The 19615-nt window shown below is 41.9% G+C and overlaps 1 protein-coding gene across 2 annotated transcripts in view; it reads right to left on the minus strand.

Moving 5' to 3' along the window:
- Nucleotides 1-1199: 1199 nt before the first annotated feature.
- The window catches only part of SLC8A1 (solute carrier family 8 member A1), a 299075-nt gene continuing 280659 nt past the window's right edge, over nucleotides 1200-19615 (minus strand). Inside the window, exon 10 of one of the 2 annotated variants that reach the window (XM_008162206.3) lies at nucleotides 1200-1695. In XM_008162206.3, the coding sequence (XP_008160428.2) occupies nucleotides 1319-1695 (377 nt within the window). In that variant the 3' untranslated portion in view covers nucleotides 1200-1318. The remainder of the gene's footprint in view (nucleotides 1696-19615) is intronic. The other variant, XM_054727953.1, reaches the window with a different exon arrangement.

A 19615-nucleotide genomic window follows, 5' to 3' on the forward strand; every position in this document is an offset into this window, starting at 1 on the left:
TTTGTGGTGTGCCTGCTGTCCTCTCCATTGCTTTAACGTCCCACGTGACAGTTATTGCTTCTTCAAAATGCATGTGCAGCTCCATGAACAATAAGCCATTTTCTCCTTGTATCCCTAGTCATAAACTCAATAACAACACAAAAGTTACAGGTGAAAAGCAAGCTCACGTATGTCTTCAATGTCCAATTAATGTTGCTGAATGGGAGAACAGTGTCTGCTAGGCTCTACTATATACAGATAACGCTTTGTTTTATTTGTTTTTCGTCCATGCACTGTGTAACAGGTATCACAACAACATTCCCGAACAGGCACATGAAGGAGGAGCAAATGTTCAGTCGTGACTGGAACAGGACTGTGCAAGCCATGGATGCTTTGGAAAAGAAAACCAACAGATGATCCATCCCAGGCAACAGCAACATGGGACTGGGACACAGATTGATGCAAATGGAAAAGGATGACGTGAGTTCTGAATGGAGTTGTTCTTCCTGTTTGCGGGAGGAGGGGTGGGGGGGGGGGGACCCGGGGAGATAGCTGGGCTGGAACACCAGAAGAAGGGCCTTGCCAATTACAATCCAGAGCTAGAGAGAGAAGAAGTAAAGGATTTTGCGTGTTTCTGGGCATCTAGGCACATTATTCTTCCTGTACCTGTTGATCACGAGTGCCAGGCAGCATATCTTTAAATATCAGACGGCATCTGGAACCGTCACTTTTTCCTGGCTCCATCCCAGCTCCCATGCTTCTTCTCAGAGGCAGCTTCACCTCCGCTCACGGTCCAGAGCTAAGCTGGGATTAACATGGCGAAGAGGGCTGCTTTCTTCTTCCGTGCCCATATCCCTTCTGAATCCAAAATAACTTGTAAAGCGTTTGGGGAAAGGGAGAGTCATCCTAATGACTTAAATTTTTACCAAAATCCATTTGCATTTAGATTGGTCACCACCTCCCACAAGAGAAGCAAGTACCCCGATCTTCCCAACAAAACAGAACAAAATAAAAGGCAGACATCAACCACCTCCCAACCCTCGCTGAAAAGCGGTCAAGACAGAAAACAAATCAAAGACTTAAGGATTCAGGAACCTGGAGAGGACACAGCCCTCCTAGGCCAAGGTGGCCCTGCCCCCACGCCTTGTTCCATGTGACGATGCCCCTGGGAATGGGAGGTGATGGTTTCTCACTTCAGCCCTAGTAAGTATGCTCTTGAAGCTGGATTCCATCAGCAGGTAAGAGAACACGACAAATGTCAGTTTCCTCTGTTCATTGTACATATGTTTTATGTATATATGTATATATATATATAAATTTACTATATCTGATTGTTCCTTCAGAAGCCTTTTATGTGGCAGTAAGCCTCCAGGGAGGAGAAGAAAATGTACAAGAGCCACAGAAGCACAAAGAGGGATGATGTGAGGAGCTTGGCAGTCCGGGGCCCACCCAGCTCACCTCCGATTTCTGGCCTCCGCCGATACAGCAGCACCCCCACATTGATGAAAGCAAAAATGGTGAAGAGAGTGACAGAGAAAGCTAGCGTGCCGGGGGACACTTTGAACTGTTCCCCGTTGGCCGCGTGGTAGATGGCTGCGATGGACCAGGCCACACCGATTCCCAGGAAGACATTCACCGCATTGCTGCCAGTGACGTTACCAATGGATGCGTCTGCGTACTGGTCCTGGGTAGCTGCCACTTTGCTTGCAAATGTGTCTGTAGAGGAAGAACAAAGAGGCAATGACACTCAGCCTTTGTAAGGAGTCCGTGGAGTGCGGGAAGCTTCAGCTGTGTACTCTAAAATCAAACCCCCATGGCAACGCAGTGACAACCGGGCCGTGATGTTCTCTGGAGGCCCCGTGGTGTGGTCAGAACAGGATCCAGGACTCAAGGACGCAGTTACAGGTGAGCTTGGTCAAGGTCTTTACCACAGATGCCACAGCTCGTGATACTGAACGTACAGGGCAGCATTTTTCAGCATGATCATGGCCCAAGTTCTAGGTCACTCAAGTTTTAAAACAGCTGCTCGAGGTATTACTGAAAGATGCTGTATCGTCAGTTCTAGTTTACAGATGAGAAAGTTAAGGGGTCAGGAGATATTTGCAAAGGGTCAAGAGCAAGTTACTGAAACAATGAATTGTAATAATAGCTGGCATTTACCCAGAGCCTTGTGAATACAGGAGCAAACTCTATTTTACTGCATTGATAGTGATAATTCTATGGGCGGAGGAAACTTCATACGTGAGGATGCTAGGCTTAGAGATGCTCCATTTCTTTTCTAGACGATTGCTGACTTACTGATAGCAAAGTCCTTTCAGCTACCTTTGCAAAATACCTTGCACACACACTAGTTTTATAGATGTTAATTGTCAAGTTGAACTCAAGATTTTCAAAGCCAGCCATGGCAGGTGTGATATTACCATAAGGTACTGTGTCATGTGCTCTGTTCCTCTTGAGATCCCTGGCGTGCTCTGAGCATGCAGGTAGTTGTATGATCTCTGGGCTACTTTCTCTCCTTGGTGGCTATTCTGTTGCCACCATCCTTCTTCAGTAAATCTCCCATGGGGACGACACATGGAGCATCTAAGTTCAGACTAGCCTGTAGATTCTTGTGCTTTTCAAAGAGTGGGAAAGTTATTGAGGCTGCTGGAAGTGCAGTGTCACATTCTCTCTAAAAGGAAACTGGCTGGCCTGTGGGCTCATCTCACCGACTCGGACCTCTGTTTGTGATGGAAAGCAAGTTCCACTTGCTATTTCACAAAGAAGCAAATACTCTGCACTTATACGCCTGTTACAAATTTATTCTCATTCAACCCTCCTAGTCTATGGAATGGATGTTGTTATTCCTTATTTACATTTTGGGAAATGCCACTGAACTGAATGTTGGTCAATAGAACAAGGGTTTTTAAGCCAAATCTGTTTGATTTCAGAGCCGTCTCTCCATGCCACACACCCCTCTGGGGAGACTAAATTCTTCTCTTGGTCCCTTTCACTGACGAACTTGGAAACAGGTTCTCACAAACCGTCCTCTCCTCTGCTAGGGAACTAGACTGAAGAAGGTGGGGCAGGCGGCTAACCCCTGCAGGTGTGTCCTGCTGCGCATTCAGATCCCACACGGCAGCCCCACCAGGACGCCTGCGGAGGCCGGTGAGTGAAAGCCAAGCAGGACTAACCTTCAGGCTCCCCTGCACTCACTCTGCACAGTTACCAGAGCTGCTTCAGGTGAAGTTGTCCTGATTTCTTTTCTTTTTCCAAGGACAGGCAGCTGAGCAAGGAAAGTAAAGGAACAGAGGCCAAGGTGGGAGAAAGCAGCTTACAGCTCAGCCGCTGTGAGGACACCTGAGACGTACGTTTATTCTGTGCGGACATGGCTGCTGCACCTGCTGGCGGTGAACAGATGGCACCTTATGCTGGCTGTTGGTGGGGGCATTCCCTCTCCATGCTGCAGGGGCCGGTGACCTGGCACTTCCACAGCACACACCTGCTTAGGCCCTGGGTGCCTCCTTTCCACGCAGACACCCTAGCTTCCTGGGTGCCAGTGCCAGAAGGGCATGAGGTATGAAATGAAAGGTTCCTGGGTCCTCTAAACACCCACACCAGTCATTTTGCCTGCATTGGAGGACCCACTTGGGCCTGCAGGGGTTTCCTCTCCCTCAAGCCATATTCAATAGCTTATTGTGAAAATCATTGTGATAATACTTTCCTGCTTGCAAATGCCTTTCTCTGGATTCCCTAAAAAGTCAGTAGCCAAAGTGACTACCTTGAAACATACATAAAACACATTTGGGGCCTCTTTGAGTCTGGCTGGTTTTATTTTATTTACCTACATTATACATCAGGCCTTTTATCTGTTTTCAGTTCAAAAGCCATGCAAAAAAAAATTATAGAAACACATGCCAATGCAAACCATTAACTTTAGCTCCACCACAGACAACTCTGTTTTCCAAATGAAGTATGATGGAATCTCCCCAAATTACCTTCTATCCCTGCTTAGTGCATAGAGGAACCCATCACACACCATATGCTAGGCACTGCCAAGCCCTGCCCTGAATGCTAAGCCCATACCTGCTTATGGCTGAACAAGGCAAACACCATTCAGATACCATTCCCCAAAGTAAAACCTGAGAAATAACTGCTGCCATGGTCTCAGAGGGGTTGTGATATTCAGAATTAGGCCTATCCTATATAATAAAAGGCTAATACGCAAATTGACCAAACGGCAGACTGACTGGTTGCTATGACGTGCACTGACTACCAGGAGGCAGACGCTCAATGCAGGAGCTGCCCCCGGGTGGTCAGTGTGCTCCTACAGGGGGAGTGCTGCTCAGCCAAAAGCTGGGCTCACAGCTGGTGAGTGCAGTGGTGGGAGTCTCTCCCGCCTCCGCGGCAGTGCTAAGGATGTCCGATTGCCAGATTAGGCCTGCTCCCCTAAGCCGGCAGTCTGACATCCCCTGAGGGCTCCAGGACTGTGAGAGGGCTCAGGCCCAGCTGAGGGACACCCCCCGCCACCCAAGTGCACGAATTTCATGCACCTGGCCTCTAGTTAAATATAAATATGTATAAATTGAATTTCCACTGTGATTTGCACAAAATAAGTCGTGTGTGTTTATGTGTGTGTGTATGTCCCAAAAAACGTATGCACACACTTTGAATAATTTTAAAGGCAGTGTTATTTGAAAATGAAATATATTTTAATTGCACCATCAGCTGTTAGTGTATACATTTTTTGCAAGTATGCTTTAGGCCAGATTTCTAATTTTTGCTTTTAACTGCCACTTTGATTTCTAATCAATTTTAGGTAAGTCATATAGTCCTGCCTCCTTGGTACCCATAACTACAAATCAATAGCAGGGAAGATATGTTTGGGAGACAGTATGGTTGGAATTAAACAACACATCACAGAGTCAGGACAGAACTGTTCTCTGTAGACCTGTCTCAAGTTCACTCTCTATAATCTTGGCCAAGTCATCTGGTTGGTATGCAGGAATAGGTCAACATGCTTCCTTTCCTCCAGAAATTGTGTTTTTTTTTAAAAATCTGAATTCCTCAAACTCTATAGCTACATATAGACAAAGCCTTAAACACCTATAGTCCTGCAGGTGACACATTTATGGATTATCTAGAGCAAGGGTTTCACCCCAGATGATTTATCTTATTCTTGACTCTTAGCATATTTAGTGGGGCTAGCTGTTAACTCTCAAGTTATTTGTGCTCAGGAACCGACATGGACTGATTTTACCTGATGGAGGCATGCTCGCCTCTCTCAGCATCAGTGATTACTGACAACATGAGAGATGGAGTAGAGGATACAGAGCTTCATGGTGCAGTAGTGAGAAGACTCATCAAGGAGACACTCTCAACTTTTCTAGCTACGGTATTTGTATGTTCTTGGGCAAGACACTTCACTTGTTTAGGTTCTGGTTTCCACATCTGGTATTTAGACTAGAACATCTGTAAGACTTTCCATAACTTTACTGTTTGGGTGCTGCACAGGATACAGAAAAAGACTTGATTCACAAGTATGATTTTGGTGTGATTTTTCTTTTTGGGTGGGAGTTTGTCCATGACCACCTTGCTTCATTAGAATGGTTTAATGCTAATAAATATCTTCTCATTTTAAAAAAAATAAATGACCTAAATGAAATATTTGAAGATCCTAGGAAGAAAGTTCTCTGGACCTGAAGATGTTGAAATTGTGGCAGTATTAGGAAATTAAACCACAAAGCACAGAGTCTTTTTAAAAATAGGTAAGAAATGTTGGCAAAATTATTTACTTCAAACCTACTGGCCAGCCATCCAATGAAATAAATGATGGCAGCGATGACCATGTTTCAAACACTGTGTGTAATGCTAATTAAGTTAGCACACTACTGGCATTGGAAATACTGCGAGAGCCTAGCTGAAAAATGATGATTTGGGGTTCCATCCTGAAGCCACTTAATCAGACTCTCTGCATATCCCTGTATCTTTTTCCTCATTTTAACTTGTGCCTCAGGTTCTTGTTTACACGTAGGTTTGAGAACGAAAGCTCTAAGGCAAACATGTCAAACTCATAGCCTGTGGGCCACATGCCTCATTTATTTGGCCCGTGTTAGCCTTTGAGTTTGACATGCTTGCTCAGTGGTTCTCAACCTTTCCAATGCCACGACCCTTTAATACAGTTCCTCATGTTGTGGTGACCCCCAACCATAACATTATTTTCGTTGCTACTTCATAACTGTAATTTTGCTACTGTTATGAATCATAATGTAAATATCTGTGTTTTCCGATGGTCTTAGGCTCTATAGCAGCGGTTCTCAACCTGTGGGTCGAAACCCACAGGTTGAGAACCGCTAGCAGGGTCGCTTAAGACCATTGGACAGTAGCAAAATTACAGTTATGAAGTAGCAACGAAAATAATTTTATGGTTTGGGGTCACCACAACATGAGGAACTGTATTAAAGGGTCGCGGCATTGGAAAGGCTGAGAAACACTGCTCTAAGGCATGGAAATAGAGGCTATGCTCCAACAGCCCACAGTTTGGGGGGGGGGGTGGCTTTCTGCGAGGAATAGATCTTTGAGTCCCAGGGAAGCAGCTAATTGGGGAGAGGTAAGGAGCAGCTGATTTCTCGAGAGAGAGTGATGCCTTCAGATATAGTGGTCATTTGCTCATAAAACAACCTGGGTGGGCTTGGTGCAAGGGCTAGGACTGCTTAACTCTAAAGTCCTCCCACTCAAGTTAAACTATGCTTACTTTTTAAAAAAAAAACACCCTGTTCCAGCATGTGTACTATGAAAGGCCAAGGGAGGAGGAACAATAAATTAGTTGAATTCTGGCTCTTCCACTTGCCAGGTAAGAAGCTTACCTACTTTATAAGGTTTGGAAGGAAATGAGTGAAGATGAACAGCACTCAGAATAGTGCTGCCATTTAATGAGTGCTCAATATTATTTGCTATTTTTATCATTCAACAGAGCCAGATCCCAAGAGAACCCATAAGTGGTAAGAAATTCTGATTTGATGTAATGATTCTAAACTTTTGGGGAGTTAACACCCTTTGAAGATGTAATAATTTTATGGTCCTCTGCTTTTAAAAATAGAGCATAAAATTGTTCTTAAAAATCAAAGAGATTCTTTATCTTGAAAATTCTGTATAACCCAAGTCATAAGACGTGAGATGTTTTGGTTTAAGGTCCTAATTTTCAGAGTGTCTGAAAGGCAGGAATCTTTGTTTAATGCATGTATCCCCCTCTCTTCTGTGCACTGCTTGTCTTGCTCTTTTAGAATTCAAATGGAAATATTATTTATTTATGTATTAATTCTTCTGCTGTCACTGGGGACCTTAACAAGGTTTTGTCTTTAGTTGTGATACTTATTTACCCAAGTAAGTATGAAAACCACATTGCCTCACTTCACTGGCTTATAAAAGAGAGTCCTTTTTTGGCTTCCAAGTGAGGTTTAAGAGATCAGGGAATTATGGATGCTGGATTGATCAATGACTAGTTAGGAGAAGGGTTGTAAAAACTGAAAAAGGGAAAAACACTTAAAAATTTCTGCCCATAAAAGTTGTCCCTGAAGAGAGTGAAAAAGTAATGGAGACAGTGACATGACTTCTTTTCTAAAAATAAGAAAACAGGGGTGAATATAAAGCTCAGAAACCTGCTTCTCCTTGTTTTTGTCTCCAGCAACAAATCAGAATCACCAGGGCAACTTGAAACTTTAACATATGATTTTTAGAGAGAGAGAAACATCAATAGGCTGCCTCCAGTATGCCTCCCACCAGGATCAAGCCAAAACCCGGGCATATGCCCTGAACAGGAATTGAACCAGCAACCCTTTGGTGCACGGACTATGCCCAACCAACTAAGCCACACCCACCAGGGCAGCACTGGTATTTTTTAAAGCTCCCCTAACCAGACTGAGAACAATTAACTAACTACCTCATTTCATTATCTGTATAAGGACAAGGGCACCTCCCTGTATGAAATAGCTCGGACCCATAGATCTACAAAAAAACACAAACTTTTCTTTCATTTTGATGTAACTTGAATATTTTTACTCTAGGACTTAATTTTCCTATTATGAATCTAAAATTCTGATATATTTTAAATTCAAAGAAAAAGATTCTAATTAAAAAATTGGGATGTTTTTCTCCAGGGATTACAAGACGGAAGAATGAGCACAAACCAACAGTGCTATTTGATTTACCTTCCAAACTATAATTTGACAGATGTTCTAAAAAAAAAAAAAGATAATACTCCTCTCTTAAAAACACCCAGACTGGGATTATTTGATCAGACCCCAAGCTTCATGGGGTTCGCTAAAATTTTCTAAAATCCCTGGTTCTAATTCTTTGATGTCCACAAAAACATTTTGAGCCTTTGAAAGAACTCTGAGCTGGTCTGAGATGGTGCTTATTCTATTCAATTGCTTGGTCACTTGTTCCCCCTCCCAATCATGGTCTGAAAAGAGCCCTAAACCAACGAGCTGTGTGAATGTGGTTCTGAAGTGGATCAGAATCTATACGCTCCGGCAGGTCTGCCCTTTCACGTTGGATCTGCCACCACAATAATCGGCATAAGCAAGGTTCCCAATGTGTACCTGGTGGAGTAAGAGGTACAAGGCTGACTGACTTGAGCAAAGTCTCCTGACTCTGGTCAACCTGGTGAACAGGCAGCTGGACGATGAGCATGGCCTCTGGCAGTTCCTAGTTGGTTCATAGGAATCGATAGTTCTGTTTGGCGTAGAGATATTTAGTAAGCTGAGGCCACTGTAAGTGGCTGATTTGGTCACCCTGAGTCTGTGCTACTCTGTGGGTAACCACTATTGTTACTGAAGAATGCCAGGACTAATTACTGTAGCCTGCATAATGTATCTTGGTATGATAGTAAAGTTCCATATACTGGCTGTGTGACCTCAGGATAACGAACCTCCCTAAGCTGTTGATAATCTCATCTATAAAATATGGAAAATAAGTTCTCATTTATATGCTATAAAAGGGAACCCTAGTGCACTGCTGGTGGGAATGCAGACTGGTGCAGCCACTGTGGAAAACAGTATGGAGGTTCTGTAAAAAATTAAAAATAGAACTCCCAGTGATCCCACTCCTAGGAATATATTCTAAGAAACCAGAAACACCAAAGAGAAAGAATATGTGCACCCCTCTGTTCATAGCAGCGCAATTTACAATAACTAAGATTTGGAAACAGCCCAAGTGCCCATCCTATATAATAAAAGCGTAATATGCAAATCGACCTAACAGTGGAACAACCAGGGGGTGGGGCTGGCGAGCAGGTGGCGCCAGGCCGCGGGATTGGACAGCGATCGGGGAGCCGGCACCAACCCCTGATCGGCCTGCCCAGTCACCTCCCACAGAGGGAGGCTACCTGGTGGCAGCGGCAGCAGGGGGTGAGGCCGGCTGGCGCCATCCCCAGATCCGTCTGTCCGGTCGCCTTCCACAGAGGGAGGCCAGACTGCAGCTTAGGCCTGCTCCCCCTGGGGAGCAGGCCTAAGCCATCAGTCGAGCATCTCCTGAGGGCTCCCAGACTGTGAGAGGGCACAGGCCAGGCTGAGGGACACCCCCCGCTTCCCCGAGTGCACGAATTTTTGTGCACCGGGCCTCTAGTCAGTAGATAAGTGGATAAAAAAGCTGTGGTACATTTACACCATGGAATACTACACAGCTGTAAAAAAGAACTCTTACCATTTGAAACAGCATGGATGGATCTGGAGAGTATTATGCTAAGTGAAATAAGCCAGTCAGAGAAATTATCACATGATCTCACTCATATGTGAAACCTAATGAACAAAATAAACTGATGGACAAATTGTTTTATGCTCATATGTCTCTGACTGTGGAATCTCAGAAGGAAGGCGGGGGAGGGTGGGTGGGTGGGAAGAGATCAATCAAAGAACTTCAATGCATAACCCCATGGACACAGACAATAAGGTGGTAAAGGCCTGGGGTAGGAGGCAGGGCAGGCTAGAAGTCAATCAGGGGGAGAAAGAGGACATATGTAATACTTTCAACAATAAAGGTTTAGCATGGAAAGTGAACAAATATTACCTATTGTATTTCAGAATTCTTTGTTATGACAACAAAGGAAATTTTAATGATATTACAATCTTACATTATGGTTTCCTTTAGCTAGGTGATTTAGGGTTAATAGATCTCCCAGAATTATGAGAGAATGTGTTTGTCCTTGATGTCCAGAAATGATGGTGGTGATAAGGACAAAACCAATAGTCAACATTTATGAGGTTTACTATATATGGATTCTCATTTAATCCACAAAACAACTGTGTGAGATATTTACTATTTTATCCCCACTTTATAGATGAGAAAAATGAATCCCAGGGTACAGTATTCTCCCCTTATCTGCAGGAGATACTTCCAACACAACCAGCGGATGTCTAAAATTGCAAATAGTACTGAACCCTATATATACTATATTTTTTCCTATGCATACATACCTATGATAGTTTAATTTATAAATTAAGCACATTAGAAGATTAACAACGATAAGTAATAAAATAGAACAACTGTAACAATACAGTTTGATGAAAGTTCCATAGATGGCATTGGGGCCATTATTAAGATGAGGGTGACTTTAACACAAGCACTGTGATATATTAGTAGCCATATTGGTCAACAGATCAACTAAGTGGGAAGCCTATACAATGTGGATACGCTGAACAAAGGGATTACTCATACCCTGGGTGAAATAAGCAAATTTTAATTTTTTGGACTGTAATTGACCATGGGTAACTGAAACCACGGAGAACCAAACAGGACAAGGGAAACTGCCATATAAGAAAATTTCCCAAAGTTATATAGCCAGTAAGAGGTGAAACTAGGATTCAGACCAAAGGAGGGTGACTTTAGCTGGCGATCATGCTGTTAACCACAAGAGTGTGAGGTATTGACAAGACTAGATAACTGACACATCTTAAAATTGAAAATGGACCAAAGGTTCAAAGAAAATATTCAGAAACTTGTCATATTCAACTCTGATCGTAACTATACAATGTTAAAGCAGCTGATAATTTGAAAGGAAAGGAATAAATTATTCTACATAGAAACATCAGCCTGAGTCCTTTTGCAAAATTTTATAATCACATGGAACAGAAACATTAAGAGGGGGCTATTTTTCATGGATAGCTCTCATTCTTTAACAATATTTGAGATCATTGATTGATAAACTTTAATTCCTTAGTTCTTGGCTTCTCCTGACATTACATTTATACTGTCTTCAGAGTATGTAAAAATAGGGCTCGAGTGAACCTAGTTTGAAAATAGCACCAAGATTTTTAATTCTGAGCTATGAGTTTATTACTTCTACAATAAACCCTTACTTTAATAATACCAAGTCCATGAAGGTAAAAAAATGGTAAGATTTAGTCAAGCAATATTTTGCTAATTTTGAAAAGGGACTAAAGGAAGGGCAGATGTGGGGCTGAAACAGCTGAAGTAGTTGTCATTGTCCTAAGTAAGGGGGTTTGTGTTAGACTTAACTGAAATTCACTTCTTGCCTCAAAAACAGTCCAGGACTGCTCTGCACAAAACAGTATCCTCCGGCTCACTTCTCCTTCCGCCCTAATAACTTATCCCCCCTCTCTCTTTATCCTCCTTAAATTTGAAGCCTGGTTCTTTCTTCTTTGCTTTATTCTATGTATGGAGCATCAATATCCTATCTGAATCTTCTCAAACCCTCTCCCTCCTTTTCTCAAGTTTTGCATGGGAGTGGGGTGGGGGGTGGCAATGGTAAAATATGTACACATATAATACCTTAATAAAAAAAATTGGGAAAAAAAAAATAAATAAATAAATAAAAAAGAAATGGTAAAGCCATCGGTGCCCCAAGCCAGGCTAGAGCTAGTGACAGCTGAGAAGGATCTGAGAGAAAAACCTAGAGAAAAATTGAAACGGAACCCTCAGGGTAGCTTTAATGAGCTACAAAAAATTCTAATGGTGTGATGATAAGTCTATGTATCCAGACAATACACTGAAGACACCCAACATGTGCCTTGGCCCTGTGAACATTTACCCAGTCCTTTTTTCCACACAGACATTATCTTTTTGAAGGGATTGCTTTGTAAATTATAAGTTCAGGAATACATGAACATTATTAAAAGCAGGCAAATAAAGGCAACTCAAGCAGAAAATATCACTGCATACAACTTCAGCCTAGCACTGGAGGCAGCAGGTGACACCTGAGGGCTGGAAAGTTACAGTAATTCTCCCGTTTCTGCTTCCACCTTGCCGTGCCTTGGTGTAAAATTTCCCCCATTTGACCAACTCCTATGGATTAATCATATGATGCAAAAAAGCATATGCGTCTATCAAAGGTCACAAAAATCTATGGTCCAGAAATTGTACTTTTAAAGCTTTAGAAGTAATTGTGCCAGTATGAAAGTTTATGCATGGGGATGCTAAGGGCAGAGTTTTTATGTTAGAGAAAAATTAGAAACAAACTGTTCATCATTTTTGTAAAATAAATTGCAACATCATATAACATTGTGCAACTGGTGTAAGGGACACTAACAAAGCAAAACTTTCAGGACACACTGCTAAGTGAAAACGCAGTTGATGTAGGAGAGAACCAAGATGGTGACATAGATAAACGCTGTATATGCTGCCTACCACAACCACATCAAAATTACAACTAAAATACAGAACAACTATCATTCAGAACCGCCTGAAAGCTGGCTGAGTGGAAATCCTACAACTAGAGAAGTAAAGAAGAAAGCACACTGAGACTGGTAGAAGGGGTAGAGGCACAGAATGGGCTGGTTCAACACCCACATGTGCAGTTTTTTTAATCAGGAGGCAGAGGCTTCCCATGAGGAGCAAGGGAAGAGAAGTCCCTATAATTATGGTCTTTAAAAACCAGCAGATAATGTGGCTGAGTGACCTGGAGGCTGCTGGAGACCCAGATTTTTTTTTTTTAAAGGGCTGGTGCACGAACTTACTCGAACTCCATCTCCCTGAGCTCCAGAACCTGGTGGCTTTGGTTGACCCAGACACATATGAGTAGGAACTGGATTATCTGGCATTGGGGTGGCTTTCTTCCAAAAGGGGGTGCTCACAGGGTCATTGTTCCTGTGTGGGAATCTCCCCTGTCACACAGCTGACTGGCAGTCATATCTGAGTTTCCATCAGCGTGATTCACGCTGTTTGCTCTGCCCTGGTGAGCCCTGGTGATTCCCTGAGACCACACCCCATGCAATTTGCAGGCCCTCCCAAGCTGTTTGCAGTAGCTTTTCCATATGAATGGCTTGTCCTGGCTCAGGCTTCAGACTTTCCTAAAATCTCTCAAGCTGTAGCAGGTGTCCGTGTGCCCAGAACCTAGCCATAAAAGGTCCAATACCTGGCACTAGCATCAGCCTCTTGCTTCCCAGCTGGGTCTTACCGTGAAGCACTTCTAAGCTTAATATAAATAGCATCCATCTGCAGATGGATCCAGGCAGTGGCTGACTTTGCACCACCCTGGAGCCCCTAGAGCCTGTGCACCCGGTGGACAGCTTCAGCCCATACCAGATTACAACTCTACACATCCACCAGTGACACACTCAAGGGGCAGACACAGTGAGCCCAAAGCCACACTGACGCAAGTCCTCCTCCAAGGGGTGTTTCCTGCATAGCAGCTCTCCCACTGTAGTCGCAGCTGGGCCTCACAGCCAATTGGCCTGGAGGTCAATTCCTCCCAGTGATGCCACAGCAATCAAGGCTCACCATAGCCTGTTTGGTTCAGTAGATAGAGCATCAGCCTGCGGACAAAGGGTCCTGGGTTTGATTCTGGTCAAGGGCATGTACCTTGGTTGCAGGCTCCTCCTCAGCCCAGGCTCTGGTCAGTGTGCATGCAGGAGGCAACCCATCAATGTGTTTCTCTCACATAAATATTCCCCTCTGTCTTTCCCTCTCTCCCATTCTCCCTAAAGATCCATGGAAAAATATCCTCAGGTGAGGATTTAAAAAAAAAAGGCTCAACTACAAGACGGTGCACATAGCCCACACAGGGGCACACCTAGAGTGCCCAACTCAGGTGACTAGAAAGTCTGAGCTACTGGGCCCTACAGGATACCTACTGCACAAGGCCATTCTACCAACTCAAAGAGACATAGCAACTCTACCTAATACATAGAAACAAACACAGGGAAAAGCCAAAATGCGGAGATAAAGAAACATGTCACAAATGAAAGAAATAGAAACAAGCAAACCACTAGATATAGATTTCAAAACCATGGTTATAAGGTTACTCAAGGATCTTAATGATACTGTCAAGGATCTTAGTGAGAATGTCAAGGACATGAAAAAGGACCAGTCAGAAATTAAGCATGCAGTAACTGAAATAAAGAATAATTTACAAGGTTTCAACAGTAGAGTAGAAAATTCTGAGAATCAAATCAACAATTTGGAATATGAGGAAGCAAAAACAACCAGTCAGAAGAGCAAAAAGAAAAAAGTATAAAAAATATGAATTTAGTGTAAGAAGCCTCTGAAACAACTTCAAGTGTACCAACGTTCACATTATGGGAGTACTATAAGGAAAGCAAGATATTGAAAGCCTATTTGAAGAAATAATGACAGAAAACTTCCCCAGGTAGGTGAAAGAAATAGACTTACAAGTCCAGGAAGTTCAGAGAGTCCCAAACGAGAGGAACCCAAAGAGGCCCAGACCAAGACACATCATAAATAAATGCCAAGGGCAAAAAACAAAGAGAGAATCTTAAAAGCAGCAAGAGAAAAGCTGTTAGTTACCTAGAAGGGAGTGCCCATAGGACTTTCAGCTGATTTCTCAACAGTAACTTTGCAGGCCAGAAGGGAGTGGCAAGAAATATTTAAAGTGATGAATAGTAAAGACCTACAACCAAGATTACTCTACCCAGCAAAGCTATCATTTAGAATTGAAGGTTAGCTAAAAAGCTTCACAGACAACAAGTTAAAAGAGTTCACCACCACCAAATCAGTATTACATGACATGTTGAAGGGTATTCTTTAGGAAGGGATAGAAGAAGAAAAAAATATAAAAATATGAACAATAAAATGGCGATAGATACATATCTATCAACAACTGAATCTAAATATCAAAATAAATGAACAAGAAATCTAATGAACAAAATAAACTGGTGAATAAGATAGAATCAGAGGCATGGAAACATGGAACAGACTGACAAATCTCACAGGGAAAGGGAGGTGGGAAGAGATTAGCCAAAGACATTACCTATGGACACGGATAATAGGGTGGTGAAGGTCTGGGGTAGGAACCAGGTGGGTGGGGCAATGGGAGGAAGATGGGGGGTGGGAAGGGGAACATCTGTAATACTCTCAACAATAAAGATTTTTTAAAAAGCAATTAATGTAATTATGCTTAGTTTGAGTCCATTATAAAGTGGGTATTTTATATGTCTTGTAAACAAATTTTTGTGTAATTTATTTAAATTTCCCAGGATTTTAAAATTAGAAAGATAGATCCAAAATTGCAAATGGATGGTGGGGCTTACATGATTTCTTTTTGATTCTTTGCTTATTACAAAGAGAATTTTATTTACAAAGAGAACTTTGTTCTCTTATTTAAAAAGAGAATGTATTATTTATGACTTTATGTTATTAAAAGGCTACTAAATATACCTTTCAAAGTAGTCTTATGTAAATGACTGGGTCTGTCTGGACTTTTCAGTAGTCACATCTATGGTAGTTGGATTCTTAGTGGATCCAACTACATACAGAACCGGTATGTTTCCAATGGTGTGAAGGGTGAGAGATAAAGAAGACATTTCCTGGACATCATGGGCTGCTCTAGAATCCAGAGTCAGAAAGGTGCCTGGGACAGGTCATAAAGTGGAACAAGAATCCAAGGCCAAGAGACATATGAAAACATGCTCAAAGACACTAATCTTCTGAGAGATGCAAATTAAAACGACAATGAGGTACCATCTTACAACTGTTAACAAATCAACAAATGACAAGTGCTGGCGAGGATGTGGAGAAAAAGGAACCCTCGTGCACTGCTGGTGGGAATGCAGACTGGTGCAGCCACTGTGTAGAACAGTATGGAGTTTCCTCAAAAAACTAAAAATGGAACTCCCATTTGACCCAGTGATCCCACTTCTGGGAATATATCCCAAGAAACTAGAAACACCAATCAGAAAGGACATATGCACCCCTGTGTTCATAGCAGCACAATTCACCAATAGCTAAGATTTGGAAACAGCCTAAGTACCCCTCAGGAGATCAGTGGATTAGAAAACTGTGGTACATCTACACAATGGAATACTACGTCGCTATAAAAAATACCATTTGCAACAGCATGGATGGAACTGGAGAGCATTATGCTAAGCGAAATAAGCCAGTCAGAGAAAGATAAATATCACATGATCTCACTCATTTGTGGAATATAAAAAACAACATAAACTGATGAACAAAAACAGATCCAGAGACAGAGAAGCATCGATTAGACCGTCAAACCTCAGAGGGAAGGTAGGGGACAGTGGGGGTTAAGGGGAGAGATCAACCAAAGGACTTGTATGCATGCATATAAGCATAACCAATGGACACAGACACCAGAGGGGTGAGGGTATGAGCGCGGGGGGTGGGGGGTGTGCAATGGGGGGATAAGGACACATATGTAATAACTTAATAATAAAAATAAGAATCCTAAAAAACACACTTTACCGATTATAAAAGTTTGCCTAGGACTGGCTGTGAGGGAAGTGTATTTGTCTAAGTTTCCTTCCCACCACTCCTGTTGAGCAATGATGGACTGTAGAGTAGAGCCAAAATCCTCTCTTAATTTTGTATTCTGTGTTACAGCAACATTATATTTTATTTACTAAGAGTATGTTTTATTGACTTCAATCCACAATTACTTTGCATATTCACTTGACCAGAGAAATACTTTTTACAAGCTTGGTAAGAGATTTGTGCCCGTGGGAAGGGATGTAATAGCCGTGTCTCTCATCATTTGTACTTGGGCTCTTACTAGAGATATAATTTGTAATGCAAAGACCATACAACAAGGAGTAGGGCTCTATCCAAACTACTAAGAATGCTATGAGGCTGAGCTTTAATGTCAAGTTTTGTCCTTGTCTCTCTCCCAGGCACCTACCACAGCTCTTAATGGATACTTAAGAAAGTCTTTTGATAAATCTTTCATTTTTACAGTATCTTATAATTTTCAGAGCACTGACATAGATGTTATGCTATTTGTTCTTCCTGACATTCGAGATGAACAGTACTATCAGCCCCATTTTTTTTCAGGGGAGGAAACTGAAGCTTCCTAGGAGTCAGATGGAATGTGAGTGGGGTGGGATTATAATCCACATCTGTGATTCCTGATGCCCAAATCCCTACACTGCAGGCTCTTTTCCAGGATCCTTCATCAAATCCTGTTCTTGCCTTACCCCATGCTTTGACTCTGATAGCTCATTAGATTGCCTAACTTCCAAGGCTGCTGTGGATACCAAAGAGATAAATAATACAAATGTACTTTTTAAACAATGAAGCTATGCAAGTGTGGTTATTGTGGAAACACTTTTTGTATTAAATGCAAATGCTCTGCCCTTACAAAATCGTTATTAGTCACTGATGCTTTAATGTGGATCATTTGTTGAATATTACAAAGTCATAACGAACCTAGAATATTTAGATGGAGAATGGGTGTTGGGAATGAAAATCAAGGGCACTTGGCACTAGCTGGTAAGGACAGAGGAGGCTATATAAGCATCCCAGCTGTCAGAGAAGGAAAACACCAAATACTAGTACATTAAGTCCTCACCTAAGGTCATCAGTAGGTACTTGGGAAACCAAGTTTACCAGAGGCCAATTGATATAAACAAGAGTTCAGTTCCATAGGCATCTCTCTCATTCCAAGTTGTTTCATTATAACAACTTTGAATGAAAGAACATTATTCAAGGACCTGCTGTAATTCAAAGGCATTATTGTTTGAAGTGGGACCCAAAAAAGTAACACTTTTTCATAATTTCTAAGACTAGAACTGCCTGGGTAGGTTTGCATTGGGAGAACAAGAGGTCTGAGTGATTGGGTAATTTGCCAAAGATTAGAGGTACAGCCAGTCACACCACCATTAAAATATTCCTCCATGCAGCAAGAGCATACAGTGGAGTAAAGACAGCCTCTTCAATAAATGATGCTGGGAAAATTGGACAAGTACATGCAAAAAAAAGAAAAAAGAAAATAGACCATCAACTTACACCATACATAAGAATAAACTCAAAATGGATAAAAACTTAAGTGTAAGATGTGAAACCAGAAAAATCTTAGAAGAAACCATAGGTAGGAAAATTTCTGACATCTCTTGTAGCAATATGTTTATATACATCACCTAGGACAATGGAAACTAAGGAGAAAAATAAACAAATGGGATTACATCAAAATAAAAAGCTTCTGCATAGAAAAAGAAACCATCAACAAAGTAACAAGAAAGCCCACTGCATGGGAGGACATATTTGCCAATGATACACCGATAAGGGGTAATTTCCAAAATATATAGAGAACTCATACAACTTAACCAAAGGAAGACAAACAATGCAACTAAAAAATGGGCAAAGCACCTAAATAGACACTTCTCCGAAGTGGCTAAGAGCCATATGAAAAAATGCTCAAAGTCACCAATCATCCAAGAGATGCAATAAAAATGACAATGAGGTACCACCTCACACCTGTCAGAATGGCTATCATCAACAAATCAACAAATGACAAGTGCTGGTAAGCTTGTGGAGAATAGGGAACCGTAGTCACTGCTGGTGGGAATGCAGACTGGTGCAGCCACTGTGGAAAACAGTATGATGTTTCCTCAAAAAACTAAAAATGGAACTCCCATTTGACCCTGTGACCCACTGCTAGGAATATATCCTAAGAAATCAGAAACACCAATCAGAAAGAATATATGCACCCCTATGTTTATAGCAGTGCAACTTACAATAGCTAAGATTTGGAAACAGCCCACGTGCCCATCAGCAGATGAGTGGATAAAAAAGCTGTGGTACATTTACACAATGGGATACTGTAAAAAAGTAAGAACTCTTATCATTTGCAAAGCATGTATGGAGAGCATTATGCTAAGTGAAATAAGCCAGTCAGAGAAAGGTAAGTATTACATGATCTCACTCATAAGTGGAATTGTATGAACAAAATAAACTGACAAACAAAATAGATCCAGAGACATATAAGCATGAAATTTACTTTCAAACCTCAGAGGGAAGGCAGGAGACTGGTGGGTGGGTAGGAAGAGATCAAAGAACTTGTATGCACATATACATAACCCATGGACACAGCTAATAGAGTGGTGAAGGCCTGGGGTGGAGGGTGGGGCTGGGCTAGAAGGGGTCAATGGGGAGGAAATGGGGGACATATGTAATACTTTCAACAATAAAGATTTAAAAAATAAAAATAGTGCTTTCCACTTTTCAGAACAAAAAAATAAAAAATAAATAAAAGACCCCCTCCATGCATACACACACTATTCCATGATTCCATCATCCTGTTTTATACAACGATGTTCATCCTCATCGCTATCTGAAATTTTGTTGTGTTTCTAAGAATCTGTCTTCTTCCTCTGGAGTGTGAAGTTCATGGGATTAAATATAAAATGTCTGTCTTATTCATCCCTCTACTTCCATCCACCACGTAGAACAG

The sequence above is a fragment of the Eptesicus fuscus genome, chromosome 16, assembly GCF_027574615.1.
Source record: "Eptesicus fuscus isolate TK198812 chromosome 16, DD_ASM_mEF_20220401, whole genome shotgun sequence".
In the NCBI taxonomy this organism is placed as follows: Eukaryota; Metazoa; Chordata; class Mammalia; order Chiroptera; family Vespertilionidae; genus Eptesicus; species Eptesicus fuscus.